At 40.7% G+C, this 12,080-nt stretch overlaps 1 protein-coding gene across 4 annotated transcripts in view; it reads left to right on the top strand.

The window, feature by feature from the left end:
• The window catches only part of LOC145515104 (uncharacterized), a 45,890-nt gene extending 33,912 nt beyond the window's left edge, over positions 1-11,978 (top strand). For 2 of the 4 annotated variants that reach the window (XM_081514689.1, XM_081514688.1), the window contains exons 3-4: positions 2,387-2,513; positions 8,627-11,978. In XM_081514689.1, the coding sequence (XP_081370815.1) occupies positions 2,387-2,513; positions 8,627-10,464 (1,965 nt within the window). In that variant the 3' untranslated portion in view covers positions 10,465-11,978. Of the gene's footprint in view, positions 1-2,386; positions 2,514-2,886; positions 3,253-3,347; positions 3,432-8,626 lie in introns of those variants that run through there. The other 2 variants (XM_081514690.1, XM_081514692.1) reach the window with 2 other exon arrangements.
• Positions 11,979-12,080: the final 102 nt, after the last annotated feature.

A 12,080-nucleotide genomic window follows, 5' to 3' on the forward strand; every position in this document is an offset into this window, starting at 1 on the left:
GTATATACCGAAAATTAATGATAAAAATCACATTAATATTTTTAAAATATATTTATTTCCTGTACTGTATTTTCACCGCTTCAATTTTTTCCTAGTTCTGGCGAGTGGTGGCCACTCTCTAGTTGCAGTACGCACGCTTCTCATTGTGGTGGCTTCTCTCATCTTGCAGCCCAGGCGGTAGAGCACGCTGGCTTCAGTAGTTTCACCTCCTGGGCTCTAGAACTCGGGCTCAAGAATTGAGACTCACGGGCTTAGTTGCCCCTCAGCATATGAGATCTCAGACGAGGCAACAACCCACATCTCTTGCATTGCCCAGTGGATTCTTTACCACTTACCCGTAGGGAGGCCCACATATTTTTAAATACAGGTATTTTATAAAGATTGGAAGAAATCTTCTGTATGGTATTTTCTGCTTGTATTACTTTTTATTTTTTTTGAACTAGTATAAGATAGTGTTGAGGAGTTCCCTGGTAGTACAGTGGATAAGAATTTGCCTGCCAATGTATAGTGCACGGGTCCCATCTCAGGTCCGGGAAGATGCCTCAGAGCAACTAAGCCCATGCGCCACAACTACTGAGCCTGTGCTGCAAAACAAGAGAAGCCACTGCAATGAGAAGCCGGGCACTGCAGCTGCAACTGGAGAAAGCCCACTCATAGCAGTGAAGACCCAAGATAAGCAAAATAAATAAGCTTTGAAAAAGAAATAGAATGTTGACAAAGTTACTGAATGAAGAAGTAAAATTAAAGAAGAGAATGGCAACCCACCCCAGTATTCTTGCCTGGAGAATTTCATGAATAGAGGAACTGGTGGGCTGCCGTCAGTGGGGTTGCAAAGAGTCTGGCATGAGTAAGCAGGTAAACAACAACTTCCACACACAGCAGATTGAGCTCTGAAAAACAAATCTAAGTGTCTAACTTTCCTCTTGCAGATTCTTCAGTGACTTCCAGTTGCTTTTGGAATAAAGTCCTAAATCCATAGATCTTACATAAATTAGCCTCTACCTGGCATCACCCCATCTACATTCCTTGTGTCCCAGTCACACTGGCTGACTTTCTGTTCAGTAAAGATCTTCCTGCCTCAGAGCCGGCACTCAGGCTGTTCTCTCTGCTTTCAACACTCTTCTGTTTCCCACCTTGCCAATCCTAAGTGTTTCTTCCTCACGGAGACCTTGTCTGATTTCTAAGTGTAGGTTAAGGCTTCCTGTTCAATCTGCTCTTAGCACCGGGCCTGTGTCAGAGCACTTATTTCGATAGTAACATTAAAATTGTGGATGAAATTGGCTGGCTGGCTGCTAGATTGTAAGCTCCATCATATTCACTGCTGTATTTCAAGTTTGAGGCACAAAGCTGATGCTGAATGAATTTTGATAGAAAGAAAGAAAAAAAAATAAAGACAACTCTTCTTGTTTCAATCAATTGTGTGTTTACACATGCATGCATGAGTGCATGGATATGTAACTCCATGGTTTTATTACAAAAACATCATCTCATAAATAATGGTGCATGCTTTGTAGCAGTTTCAGTTGTATCAGGTGTATTTCATGGTGTTAAGTTTTTTCTACATCATCACATGAATGATGTAAATTGTAGTAAGATTATTGACATTGTGTGGGTTGCGATAGGAGAGGGGGTGACCCTGTCCAGTGACCGTTTATGCTGCTGTATTGCACTTCAGCTGCCTTGAACTTGTTTCAGGTATTCTCAGGGACTCTATGTGGATGCACTTTCTCTCTCTGGTCGTTGACTGGTTGATTCTTTAGGTTCAGTTGTCTCTCCCAACCACCTGAGCTCAGGTGCTGTTGCCTCATTTCTTAACTGTTTGAGCGATTTCTTTGAGTGACAGAATTTACTCCCCAGTAAGGTGGACAGAGATCTTTCCCTAACGTGCTGTCATGTTGATGCCAAGTTCACCCGTGCAGAGTCTTTAGAGTGATGCTTAGTGTGTAGGAAGTGCTGAGACACCTCTCGTTAGTGTGATGTCATCATCATCACAGTGTGTGTTCTTTTAAAGCCGCTGTGGACTTTGTCATCTCTGAAGACACCAGTCTTGCTGTAGCTCATCTAGATAGTGACCCTATGTCACTCAGTGTGTGGAATGTAACACTTCTGCGTAGACAACCCGGTGTTGGTTTTAATGTGTATATTTTTCATGTATTGTCCACATACATGACAAATGCATGTTGATTGCAGGATATCATAATCTTAGGGAGAAAGAGGAAATTATAAATTAGATTAGAGACCAACAGTTTGCTTCAAGCAGCCTTTAATGGATCTATCAGAATATTACTTCAACCGAATTGAGCTTTACCCCTCTCACCTCTTCCCATTTTGTGTGAAACTAAGAATCCTCCTCAGGGCCCGTTGATGAAATGTGTTTTCATTTCAGGCACAGTTGACCTTCAAGGATGTGTTCATAAATTTCACTCCTGAGGAGTGGGAATGCCTGGACCCTGCCCAGAGGACCTTGTACAAGGATGTGATGGTGGAGACTCTCAGGAACCTGCTGTCTGTGGGTGAGGATCATTTCCCTCTGAAATGGGGATCTGCCCTGGGGTACCTCTGCATGTTCCCTCTTTACCTTTTGAGATGCCCTGTTTTTCTTGACTAAGCTCAAAACCTTGTTGACTCACACATGTAAAGCTTCTTGATTGGCCTCAGGAGTTTAAACTTGTCTTTCCTTCTGGTGACTTGCCCACTGTGTGATACACAAGGAGTTTTTCCACAGCTTGAGCATTTATAAAGCTGATTTCAAACTTTGAAATATCCAGTTTCCTATTTTCTAGCCCTGTATTCTTGGTTCAGTAATTCTTAGATAGGAACTAGATACCTGCTGCATATTATACTGTATATTATACTGTTCCCTGTGCATTCAGAAGGAGGCAGATAGTAAATTCATTTGAGAAGTATTTTTCTGTCAGTTTATAATGTCCTCACTCCTTGGCTGACAAAAGAGCTGGATTCTACACCTGCCAATGCAGAGACACGGGTTCGATCCTTGCTCTGGGCAGATCCCACATGTCACAGAGCAGCTACGCCTGTGTGCCTCAACTACAAACCAGCACTCTAGAGCCTGGAAGCTGCAACTACAGAGCCTACAGTGGACAACTGCTGAAGCCCGTGCACCCAGGAGAAGCCACAGCAAGTGAGGGGCACAAGCACTGCAACTGGAGCGTAGCCCCTACTTGCTGAACTTGGAGAAAAGACCAAGCAGCACCGAACACTCACCCGAGCCAGAAGGAGTGAATAAAAGAGGTTGGATTCTGGAAGAAGCCACAGTATGTGACATTGCTTCTGAGTAGGAATTTCTGTTTCTGATCTGAACGTTATCTCCATTCTTGTGGCACAAGGAAGAAGATCCCTGGATTGTGGAGAATGAGGTGCTAATAGCAAAAGTCCAGATGAGTGGGAAAGGATCAACAGTGTGATCACAGGTCAGTTGTCACAAGGACAGAGAGGAAGCCACACTATTCTTGGTGTTTGGGAAACTCCGAGTGGGAGGGTTCTGTGAGAAAACAGATGTTTAAATTAGTTTGTGAACTCTCACAGGAGATTTTTCTTCTCCCTAACTTATGGCTCTGTTCTTTGACATGTGAAATGTATAGCACCCTTCAGTGGTGCTGCAGCACCCACAGAGGTGAAGGCAACATCTTTTTTTTTGGCCTGTACTGGGTCTTTTTTGCTGTGTGGACTTTTGTCTATTTGAGACGAGTGAGGGCTACTCTCTAGTTGTGGGGAGCATGGTTTCTCATGGTGGCTTCTTTTGTTGTGAAGCACAGGCCCTAGGCACATGGGCTTCAAGTTTTACCATACAAGTTCAGTATCTTTGGTTCATCAACTTAGTCTCTGTGACACGTGAGATATTCCCAGAACAAGAATCAAGCCCGTGTCTCCCGCATTACTAAGCAGATTCTTACCATGGAGCCACCAGGGTGTTAGGGAAATTAAATAAATAGTCTTGTTTAGGCTTCAAGACAAGGCAGTGCATTCCTCTGGCCTTGTTTCTAACCTGCATGGAAATTGCCCTGAGTATGAATGTCCTGACTGTCTCCTGTGAGTGCAAGTCGTGCAGCACCATAGATAAGATAAGAGACAAATCTTGAGATTGTTCAGCCTTGGCGGAGTCCCTTGCCACCCAAGCCCCAGGCTTAGCACCATCCAAGTTGGCTCCTGGATCCTCCTCTCTGCCCACTGTGAGGTAAATAAAGGTAACTTAAAACTGTCTAAAGAGAAGTTACAACTGGAAAAAGAAGTATGCAAATTGTGAGGATGATTATCCATATTACAATGTCATATTATATTTTGACTGATCAAATCTTCACTTTTTAAGTCGACTCTCTTTAGCCGGCCCATGGCTCCAATAGTGTCCCCCACTGCCCTTTCTCTCTCCATTCTCTGTCCTGTTGTGGCCTTATACCCCTCCCAAACCCTCTGTCTCCTTCTCCATCAGCTGGTCCCATTCTAACTGCCCCTGTCTCTCAGAGGGGAGAGGGAGCCCAGGTTCCCCCACTCTAGCAAGTTTGTTTACCCCTTTAGATTCTTCTGATCAAAGACCCCCATCTCCCTGGAGGGATGTTCCAAGATTTTTATCAGTCCTTCTGGCCCTGTTAGACTCTGGAGAAAACTGGTTAAGATGAATTTTTTTTTTTTCTTTGAAAGTGCAAAATCGGTTCTTTTTACATGTGAATTAAAAACAGCGAGCTTGTTAAAAAGGCCTGCCGGAAAAAAAGCTTAAAGTTAACCTTTGCCAGGACTTCCCAGATGACTCTAGTGGTAAAGAACCTGCCAGCCCCTGGGGGAGACACAGGAGATGTGGATTTGGTCCCTGGGTCAGGAAGATCCCCTGGAGGAGTGAATGGCAACCCACTCCAGTATTCTTGCCTGGAGAGTCCCATCGTGGAGCCTGGTGGGCTAGAGTCCATGGGGTTGCAGGGAGTTGGACAGGACTGAAGCAACCCTGCATAGCATGCAACCTTTGCCATGTCCTTGAAATACGTAACCCATTTTTCCAGAGATTTCTGTCTTGGGCACATTAGAATTTTAAACCACGGGGCTGGGGCTGGGAAGAAAAAGGTGAAAGAGACATTTTAAATCTCAAGCAGGAAAGTATGAGAGCTCTCATGTCTGTTGATCTGCATTTATGTTTGTCTCAGTGTGTGTCTTTGTTTTTGGATAATATTGCTGGGGTTAATTTGTAAATGAGCTCTAATTCAATTGTTTGTAAAAAAAAAAAAAAAAAGTAAGCACTTACAAATCAAACAATTATAAGAAAAGTTAACCTAAATGAATTTCAGGTTCACGTGAACTGGGAAATATTTAATATTAAATATCTAGTATTAATGTTTGTTTGCTAATGTAATTAAGACATGTCTTGAGTCTTCAACATTGTCTAATACTTTAATTGTACCTAGGTTTAATGTTAAGTAAGTTTGTCAACAGTTAAAGTAACTCGAGTGAAGAAACTTTTAAGGAAAGAATGCAAATGCAGTTGGAGCTTTTCGATAAACTCTGTTAGGAATGATTATATTTTAGAAATGTCTGTCTAAAATAGTCTCTCCAGATTTGAATAACCTGAATTTCTAGGACTGTGCTAAACTAAGTGATGAAAGTTCGTTGAATATCTAGGTCATTTCCAAATAAATTAAGATTCTGAAACACAGATTACTGAAAACTCATTTCCTCTTACAGACAAACTAAAGAGATTTTGGATTAATGAACGTATTAATGAATACGTTTGGTGCCACCCTGAGATGTTCTCTATAAGAAAGCAAATATTCTTAGACGTTATCACTGATATTTATGTTCACCAGCGTACAAAATGTTAATATAACGGACAGCTCATGGTTGCTTAAGGAAAGTAAGACATGTGTTTTTACTAAGAAAGGTATGAGAAATGTGGACCAATTACCTTGCTTTGTCCCCCCTGGTTAATTTGTCTCAGGGCTCTCTCCTTGGACTTCCCTGGTGGCTCAGAGGTTAAAGCGTCTGCCTCCAATGCGGGAGACCTGGGTTCGATCCCTGGGTCGGGAAGATCCCCTGGAGAAGGAAATGGCAACCCACTCCAGTATTCTTGCCTGGAGAATCCCATGGACGGAGGAGCCTGGTAGGCTACAGTCCACGGGGTCGCAAAGAGTCGGACACGACTGAGCGACTTCCCTTTCCTTTCCCTTTCCCTTTCTCTCCTTGGCTACACAGGCATACCCTGGGTCTTGAAGTAAAGGCTTCTCAGAGCAGCAAAACTCATTATGGCCTGGAATGATCCTCTGACTTGTAACTCCAAGGAGCCTTTCTGCACTTGTGTACTGTCTCCTTTATCAGACAGGGTTTTTTCCTTTCTTTGCCTTTGCCATGATTATTCCCTTGAATTAAGAGACAAACTGGCTGTTTACCCTGTTTTTGTTGGCTGTGACTTCCTCAACTGGAGCCCACCTATCTCTTATCTCAGGGCATGCAAAGAGGAGGGTAGCTGATTGTAGATGTCCAACCTGCAGCCCATCCAACTCCTACCTCACAATTACATTTTATTAAGGAAAATGGAAAGTACTTTTGACTTGCAGATGGCTGTTTCTAAATGAACAAAGTGATTTTTTTGAAAAAAGAGAGCGGTTTTATGGAAAGTGGACTCCAAGAAAAGAGATCCCAAAGGCGAGGTCCTTATATGCTCTGCAGCAGTCTGTCATTTGACCCCTGTCAGTGTCGTTGCTTGGCTGGGTAGCATGTGATGAGGTATCTCACAGGGATTTACTTCCCCTGTCCCCCTCCTGTGGTAATTAGTGCTGTTAGGTGGCATAGACGGTTGCGTGTTTTATAGAAAAAATCAGAAGTTCCTTTTTTTTTTGCTGTGCCACATGGCAGTCTGGTTCTTAGTTCCCCACTCATGGATGAAATCTGTGCCCCTACAGTGGAAGCACATGGTCCTAACTACTGGACCACAGGGAGTTTGTCTCAAAGGTTACTCTTGCTTAAAAGATATATTTACTTCCTGTCATGCTTATTGTGACATGTCTCTTTGTCTACTTTACATCTTGTATGTTGTTATTTTACATTTCGTTCCCAAGAGAGTTGTCTCTGACTCTAGTCAACTAAGTTTTCCAGTCACATTCCTTTATCTTCATAACAGTACTTTAAAAATTTATGTACAATTTATTTGCTTTTGGCTGCACCGGGTCTTTGTTGCTTCAGGGGTTTTCTCTACTTGCAGCGAGCAAGGGCTACCCTCTAGTTGCAGTGCACGAACTTGTCATTCTAGTGGATTCTCTTGTTGCAATGCGTGGTCTCTGTGTGTTTGCTCAGTAGTTGTAACTCCCCAGCTCTAGAGCACAGAATCATCACTTGTGGCCACAGGCTTAGTTGTTCTCAGGCATGTGGGAAATTCCCAGATCAGGGGTAAAACCTGTGTGTCCTGCACTAGCAGGCGGATTGGGTACCTCTGAGCCACAAGGGAAGCCCCGAAGCGTGTTCCTTTACATGTATCTTGGAGCCAATGAACTGGGTGAGTTTAGGTTACTATGTAGATAGGGAGGTGATGTATTGAATGATTATTGTATAAGTAGAGAATGTTTCACTTATTTTTTTTTGTAAAAATGACGGTTTTGTTTGTATTACACAATATAACTGACATGAACCACTTGTTAATGTCATAAAATGCCTATATGTCTATCTACTGATAGGTTTCTAAGAGGTATTTACAAAAGTGTTTATTTCTTTATTTTTTAAATTATTTTAGGGAATTCCCTGACAGTCCAGTGGATAGGATTCAGTAGTTTCACTGCAGTGAGCCTAGATTTAACCCAAGATCTCATAAGCCACATGGTCCAGCAAAAAAAAAAAAAAAATATATATATATATATATATATATATGTAGTTTACGGAATTCTTTATTTTCTCAATACAGTATTTGTTGAACAGTTACTAACTGCCATTTATTTTTTACATTATTCATTAGAATGCTTCTTTTGCATTGTTTACCATTCCAGTGTATGGCCTGTTTGATGCTTGTTTGCTCAGTTGCTCAGTCCTGTCTGACTCTTTGTGATCTCATGGACTATAGTCCACCAAGCTTTCCTATCCATGGGATTTTTTTCAGGCAAGAATAGTGCACTGTGTTGTGATTTCCTGCTCCAAGGGATCTTTCCGACCCAGGGATTGTATCCCCCTGTGCCGTGTTTTCTGCATTGGCAGGCAGTTTCTTTACCACTGAGTCACCTCTCTAGTCCTGTATGTTCTTTACCATTTAAATATGTATAAGTATGCATAAAGTGTGTACAATATACCATTAGTTTCTCCTCAATTATGAGACAGCAGTGTGTTTAGTACAAAGTAGGATGAGCTTTGAGGTCATGGTGGGAAAATACGTTTTCTTTGCGAACTGACATGAGTTTGCATAAAATGAATGCTTTCTGATTGTGTTTGAAACTACACTACCCTAAAATTAATTTGAATTACATATGATCACTCTTTTTTAAAGAGTTCGATTCCTTTAGTGTTCTATAGTTTTAAGATCATCATTGCGCAGATTCATAATTCTGTTCATGATGGATATGACTTTTGGTATAATATCATGTGTTCGACAAGAAATAATTTATGAATTGTAACTTATAGAATACCTGTGGTTTTTTATGTCTTGTAGATATGTCTTATATACATATGATCAAGAAATTACAGGCAAAAGCAAACAGTGGTAAAGGGGAAATTTTTCAAAGAGTGAAGTTTGGAAGAGCTAAAATCCTTGAAATCAAAGATTTTCGCCTCAGGAAGATCCAGGAAAATATACATGACTTTGATTTTCTGTGGACAGATGATGAAAGAAATGACAAAGGATTGTCTACAGCCCATAACAAAAACCTCACTGATGGAAGAGATCATCATAGTAGAAGTGATGCAGGAAATAGACTTTTTGAAAGGCATGGATCAAGCTTTCAGGATGAATTGCAGATGGTACAATCTGAAGGGATAATTTTTGAATGTAGTCAAGTTGTGACAAACGTCAGCGCCTCAGGTTTATCATCTCAGAGAACGCATAATGTCTGCAAAGGCTTTTCTCATAAACATGAGAATGCTGTTATACATCCTTCAGAATTGTTACCAGACCATGAAACACAAAAGAAAACACCTTACAAATGTAATGAGTGTGACATAACCTTTCTTCAGGACTCAGAACTCACTAGACATCAAAGAATCCATACAGGAGGAAAACCATATAAATGCAACGTGTGTGGCAAGGCTTTTAATCAAACTACAAAACTTGCAATTCATTGGAGAATTCATACTGGAGAGAAACCACATAAATGTGATGTATGTGGCAGAGCCTTTAATCATACTGGAAACCTTGCTGTTCATCGGAGAATTCATACTGAGGAGAAACCATACAAATGTGATGTATGTGGCAGAGCCTTTAGTCATACTGGAAACTTCGCTGTTCATCAGAGAATTCATACTGAGGAGAAACCATACAAATGTGATGTATGTGGCAGAGCCTTTAGTCATACTGGAAACTTCGCTGTTCATCGGAGAATTCATACTGAGGAGAAACCATACAAATGTGATGTATGTGGCAGAGCCTTTAATCATACTGGAAACTTTGCTGTTCATCGGAGAATTCATACTGAGGAGAAACCATACAAATGTGATGTATGTGGCAGAGCCTTTAATCATACTGGAAACTTTGCTGTTCATCGGAGAATTCATACTGAGGAGAAACCATACAAATGTGATGTATGTGGCAGAGCCTTTAATCATACTGGAAACCTTGCTGTTCATCGGAGAATTCATACTGAGGAGAAACCATACAAATGTGATGTATGTGGCAGAGCCTTTAATCATACTGGAAACTTTGCTGTTCATCAGAGAATTCATACTGGAGAGAAACCATATAAATGTGATGTATGTGGCCGATGCTTTACTCGATACGCACAACTTGTAGTTCATCAGAGAACTCATACGGGAGAGAAACCATATAAATGTGATGTATGTGGCAAGGCTTTCAGTGTGAGTGCAAGCCTTGCTGTTCATCAGAGAGTTCATACTGGAGAGAAACCATATAAATGTGATGTATGTGGCCATGGTTATACTCAAAAATCACAACTTGGAATTCATCAGATCCTTCATACTGGAGAGAAGCCATATAAATGTGATGTGTGTGGCCGTGGCTATAGTCAAAAATCACAACTTGGAATTCATCAGAGAGTTCATACTGGAGAGAAGCCATATAAGTGTGATCTCTGTGGACAGGCCTTTACTCGCAAAGAAAGCCACACAGTTCATCAGATCCTTCATACTGGAGAGAAACCATATAAATGTGATGTATGTGGCCATGCCTATACTAGAAGCAGACAACTTGCAATTCATCGGAGACTTCATACTGGAGAGAAACCATATAAATGTGATGTGTGTGACAAGGCGTTTAGTCGTACCGGACACCTTGCTGTTCATCGGAGACTTTGTACTGGAGAGAAACCATATAAATGAGATACATGTGGCAGGGCTTTCAGTGTGAATGCAAACCTTGCAGTTCATCAGAGAATTCATACTGGAGAGAACCTTACAAATATAAAAATTGTGACAAACCATTTAGGCATAGTCATCCGTAACTCATCATCAGGTAGTTCAGACAGGAGAGAAACCATATAAATATGATGTATATGGCCAGTGCTTTACTTGGAATGACGAACTTAGAAACCATCGGAGAATTCAGAGAAAGATTTGAAATGTGACAGTTGTGAGAAACATCTTAGTGCAAATGTCATGAGTGTGACAAAGCCTTTAGTCAGTGTTCAGGCCTTACAATTCATCAGAATTCATACTGTATAGAAAACATACGAGTGAAATGAATGTGGCAAAGTTTCTAGTTCATGTTCAGCATTAACTGCCCATTAGGAAGTTCATACAGGAGAGAAACCACATAAATGTTATCTATGTGGCAAACCCTTCAGTCACAAGGAATGACGTTGCAGATCATCTGAGAATCCATACTCAGTGAAAGCTTACACATGTAGGGAATGCAGTAAAATATATCAACTTTTTGACCCTCAGAAAATTCAAACTGGAGGAAAGCTACACAAATGTGTTAGGTGTGGGAAAGCTTTGATTCTGTGTTCAGGCCTAACTAACCATCAGTTAATGTTTTTTTCTTTTTTTACAATATTGTGATGGTTTTTGCTATACATCAGCATGAATAGGCCATAGGCGTACATATGTCTCCTCCCTCCTGAACCCACCTCTCTCCCCACTGTATCCCTCCAGATTGTCCCAGAGCACTCGCTTATACGTCAGACTCGCACTGGCTCTTTCACATGAGGTAATACATATGTTTCAGTGCTAATCTCTTAAATCCTGCCATCCTCTTTCTTTTGTTTTTTTCAATAGTTTTTCCTTAGCGTTACTTTTTCTATCCACATGTTATGACCCAGATTTAATGTTTAATTTACATTTCTTGCCTGCCTTACACTAACAAATACATAAGTCAGTGGGTTATTTTGAGACTTTTGTAACGTTAAAATGCACATAGACAATGACGGAACATAGTAGGTGCCCTGTAAATGTAAAGACAGTTCCTTTAGGACTTGAGTTCAGTCAGATAATACACATAGAAATATTTCTAAATAGTGCAAAGTTGGTAATTTTGGTCAAAATAAATTCTAATATCTTCTTAAGACTTTATATTTTACAATGTGCTTTGTTGTCCACAACTGACAGATCTTTCAGAAACAACAAAGAAATGAGAGAAAATGTATTACAGTTTTTCAACAAGAGGTAAATTGCCTATTTACCATCAAGTGATCATATAGTAATTTGACATTCCATTACGTTGAAGTATTGACTTAAGTATTATATATTATGATGTAAACAAGTTTTTCTCATATAAGTATTTGAAGCTTTGTCATCATAAGCATGGAAAAGAAACTTTTATAAAGAAGAATGCATTTCTCATTAAAGATTTTTTTCTCTCTTTAATAATTAAACTTTATTTTTGGCTATGCTAAGTCTTCATTGTGCTGGCTTCTTTCTCTTTTTGCAGCAGTCGGGCTATGGATTCTCCACATAAACTTGGCTGAGGTGTGGTTGGAGACTGGCATTTTGATGCT

The sequence above is a fragment of the Giraffa tippelskirchi genome, chromosome 7 (assembly GCF_054371585.1).
Source record: "Giraffa tippelskirchi isolate mGirTip1 chromosome 7, T2T-mGirTip1v1.2.pri, whole genome shotgun sequence".
Classification (NCBI taxonomy): Eukaryota; Metazoa; Chordata; class Mammalia; order Artiodactyla; family Giraffidae; genus Giraffa; species Giraffa tippelskirchi.